At 36.1% G+C, this 4,209-nt stretch overlaps 1 protein-coding gene across 1 annotated transcript; it reads left to right on the top strand.

Moving 5' to 3' along the window:
* Positions 1-2,738: 2,738 nt before the first annotated feature.
* On the top strand, positions 2,739-3,392 carry LOC109209720. Its single transcript, XM_019373035.1, has one exon. It carries the CDS (start codon positions 2,739-2,741, stop codon positions 3,390-3,392), a length of 654 nt encoding a protein of 217 aa, XP_019228580.1.
* Positions 3,393-4,209: the final 817 nt, after the last annotated feature.

Genomic DNA, 4,209 nt, shown 5'->3' with positions numbered 1-4,209 from the left:
AAACACTTAGCTCTAAATTCCTAATAATTGACACTAAAATGAATAATTTGACTGTGCCCGATTGGCTTGCATACATATATATATATATATACCTGGACTGAGTGTGGATCGGGCTGCACGCCGCAGCGAATGTTACGATGATATTGCGCTTGGGCTGTAGGAGCCCCTCCGGAGTCTGAACCCCCACAGTGAGCGCGGGTACCCAAATAGATCGGGCTGCGCGCCGCAGCGGTCATGTGCATTGCATTGCATTCATGCATTTATACCTAATTGTCTTATTTGTCCTGATATTGTTGTTGTTTCATCGTTTTATGTGCTGAATCGCTGATTATAGCTTTATATTGTAATATTTTGGAATTTCTTACTTTCAGCCATTATATATGTTTATTACTGACTGAGTTGGAAGTACTCACTTTACTCCCTGCACCTCGCGTGTAGTTGCAGGTATCGTTCACCCGGTAGCGGGTTATTAGCGGATTGAAGGTATTGTTATTGTAACTGAGCAAGGTGACCGCCAGCGTTCGCGGCACCGGATGTTGTCTTTTGTTTTCAAGAAATTTTACTTGTATATATTTATTGGCCTGTAGTTGTGTTAAGGTTTCCTTAGATGCTCGTGACTTGTGACACCCCGGTCGGGTAGTAATTAACAGTTTCTAATGCCATTAAGTTGTATCTTCTATTTATTTATGTTTAATAATTATTAGTGAAAGGATTTGGGTTAGTTGGCTGGCCTTGTCTTCACGAGAGGCGCCATCACGACCGGGTATGGGAATTGGGTCGTGACAACTATATTTTTATAACATAATATTTTATTCAATTTTTTTTATTGATAGTACTTTAATCATTCAACATACTTGATTTATTATTGATTTTTTTCACATAATATAATTAGTATTATATTATTTCTTTTGATGGTTAGTTACAACTTACTGTTTTAGTTAACTATAATATTACCGTACTAATTTTTTTTTCATTCATTTTTAAAACTATCTATTACTATTTTAGGGACTGTCTTTATTTTACTTTAACTTCAGATAGTTTATGACCCACTCTTCTACAAAAGAGTTGGCCAATTACGATCCTGAAATTGAAAAAACTTTGCGATTGTGCAGGAAAGGACAAATATCATCTCAAAACATAACTAGTAACAGAATGGAGCACCAATTAGAAGATGATAACAATCCACTACAAATTCCACCACCAGCTCATGTAGAGGAGCAGTTTGATGAAGTGGCGCCAAGACCAGCAAACAGAATCCTAAGAGATTACGCTAGACCTGATCGCTTTAACTGTGAATCTAGTGTCAGGAAACCTCCAGTAGCAGCCAATAACTTTGAAATCAGGACAAGCCTAATTCAAACAATTCAACAATCTTGCATTTTCACTGGTGATCTAAGTGAAGATCCACATAGTCATTTAATTGACTTTTTAGAATTAGTTGAAACTGCAAAGTATAATGGAGTACCTCCTGAAGCAATTAAGTTGAGGCTATTTCCTTTTTCTTTAAAAGGAGAGGCCAAAACTTGGTTACGAAGTTTGCAGCAAGGGTCTATTACCACATGGGACCAAATGACTCAGAAATTTTTAAATAAATATTTTTCCCCTGCTAAAACAACAAAGTTAACACAGGATATATCTAACTTCTTGCAGACTGACACTGAGTCAGTTTATCAAGCTTGGGAAAGATTGAAAACAATGTTAAGGAAATGTCCACATCATGACATTCCTGAACATATGCAGTTGTACATTTTTTATCATGGTTTGAAACCATCTTCTAGAAATGTAATAGATGCAGCTGCAGGAGGTTCCATAATGGGAAAAACCACAGAAGAAGCATTGCAATTGCTTAATAAAATTTCTGAAAATGCCATACAGTGGCCATCTGAGCGTGTAATCATTAAGAAAGCTGCTACAGTAAATCAGGTGGATGCTTTAAATACACTAACACAACAGATTGTTTCTTTGGCACAAAAATTTGAATCTTTTCAGGTAAATACACAACAACCAAGCCAGTCTGAGGCTTGTGACTTGTGTGGAGGAAACCATCTAAACCACGAATGTCAAGCAACCAATCAAAATGATGAACAGGTCAATGTCATCGGATACAAGCAGTATCCTTTTGGAAGTCCATTAGCACAAAAACATCCAGGATTTCAATGGAGCAATGCAAATGGTGCTGAAAACTCTCAAAATTACCAAAAGCAATAGGTACAGAGTCCAGGATATCAAAATAAAAATTGTGGACAACAAAATTTCAAGCCTTATCAGCAAGCAACTCCATATCAGCAAAAGCCTCAACAAGGCCATCTAAGCTTTGATGACCTTTTGTACAAGTACATTAAGGTTACTGATGAAAAAATTGGAAAGCCATTGCCTTACGGTCAGGTATGATTCTTGATGAACCCTATGCAAACAAACAAGAAAAGAATCAATCAGAACAACAGGTAGGCAAGGGTGAGAATGTTGAGACACCCTCTCAACCATCAGAAGAGAAAGAAGCCAAGAAAAAAGAAGAAAAAAAATACTAAAAATTTAACTTTGTTCCCTGTTACAATTCCTTTCCCTCAAAAGATGAAAAGAGAAAAGCTTGATAATCAATTTGCAAAGTTTTTGGAGATTTTAAAACAAATTCACATAAACATTCCTTTTACTGATGCTTTATTGCAAATGCCTTCATATGCCAAATTTCTGAAAGAAATTTTATCAAGCAAAAGGAAATTGGAAGAAGTTCTGTGGTAATGCTTACTGAAAAATGCAGTGCTATACTTCAAAATAAGCTACCACAAATACTCGGTGACCCAGGTAGTTTTACCATTCCATGTACTCTGGGAGAAGTATACATTGAAAAAGCACTTTGTGATTCTGGAGCTTCAATAAATTTGATGCCATTTTCTATTTTTAAAAAATTAGATCTTGGTGTAATGAAAGACACAGGTGTTTCACTTCAACTTGCTGATCAAAGTACTAAGAGACCAAAGGGAATAATTGAAAATGTGCTTGTAAGAGTAGATAAATTTGTTTTTCCTGTAGATTTCATAGTACTTGAAATGAAGGAGTATGCTGATGAACCAATTATTTTGGGTAGACCATTTCTTGCAACAGGCAGGGCAATCATAGATGTCCATCAAGGACAACTAATTTTAAGAGTTGATGAAGAAAGAGTTATTTTTGATATGCAAAAGATACTAAGATTCTCAGAAGATGACACATCATCTTCATGCTTTTCAATTGACATGATTAATAATCTTATAGATGAATTCAAAGATGATCAATTAATCTCTGACTCAATGGATGTTTGGTCAAATCTGGAACCGCACAGGATGAAGATCCGACTATCAAAAATGATGCAAAATTATTGGAAAAAGATTATGAGGAAGGGGACATGCAATTAGAAGAAGTTCAATCAAAAATTGAACTCAAAACTCTCCCTTCTCATTGGAAATATGTCTATCTTGAGCATGAGTTATTTCCAGTAATTATTTCATCTTCTCTAACTACGGAACAGGAAGAAAGATTGATTGAAGTATTAAAAGCACACAAATGAGCCTTGGGATGGACTGTAGAAGATATCAAAGGGATCAATCCAGGAATTTGTACGCATAGAATCCTCATGGAGGATAGCTACAAACCAATTGTCCAACCTCAAAGAAGATTAAACCCAGCAATGCAGGAAGTGGTAAAAAAGGAGATTCTAAAGCTTTTGGCGGAAGGTATTATTTACCCTATTTCAGACATCCCTTGGGTAAGTCCTGTTCAGGTGGTACCAAAAAAAGGAGGTATGACAGTGATAAAAAATAAAAATAATGTACTAATACCTACCAGGACCGTCACAGGATGGAGAGTCTTTATAGATTATAGACGTCTTAATGATGCCACTAGAAAAGATCACTTTCCTTTGCCATTTACTGATCAAATGTTAGAAAGAATTGCACGATATGGGTTTTATTGTTTTCTTGATGGCTATTCAGGGTATAACCAAATACCAATCGCACTAGAAGATCAAGATAAGACAACTTTCACATGTCCTCATGGAACATATGCATATAGGAGAATGCCATTTGGTTTGTGCAACGCCCCAGCTACATTTCAGCGTTGCATGTCAGCAATTTTTTCTGACATGACTGAAAAATTTCTTGAAATTTTCATGGATGATTTTACACTCTTCGGCAAGGATTTTGAGGATTGTCTTCACCACTTAACCTTAGTTCT

Source organism: Nicotiana attenuata, unplaced genomic scaffold, assembly GCF_001879085.1.
Source record: "Nicotiana attenuata strain UT unplaced genomic scaffold, NIATTr2, whole genome shotgun sequence".
In the NCBI taxonomy this organism is placed as follows: Eukaryota; Viridiplantae; Streptophyta; class Magnoliopsida; order Solanales; family Solanaceae; genus Nicotiana; species Nicotiana attenuata.
The sequence above is the reverse complement of the archived record's forward strand: the minus strand, read 5'-3'. Positions and strand labels throughout refer to the sequence as shown.

Coding starts and splice junctions, on each gene's coding strand:
- LOC109209720 (XM_019373035.1), top strand. CDS start 2,739: ATGCTTACTGAAAAATGCAGTGCTATACTTCAAAATAAGCTACCACAA.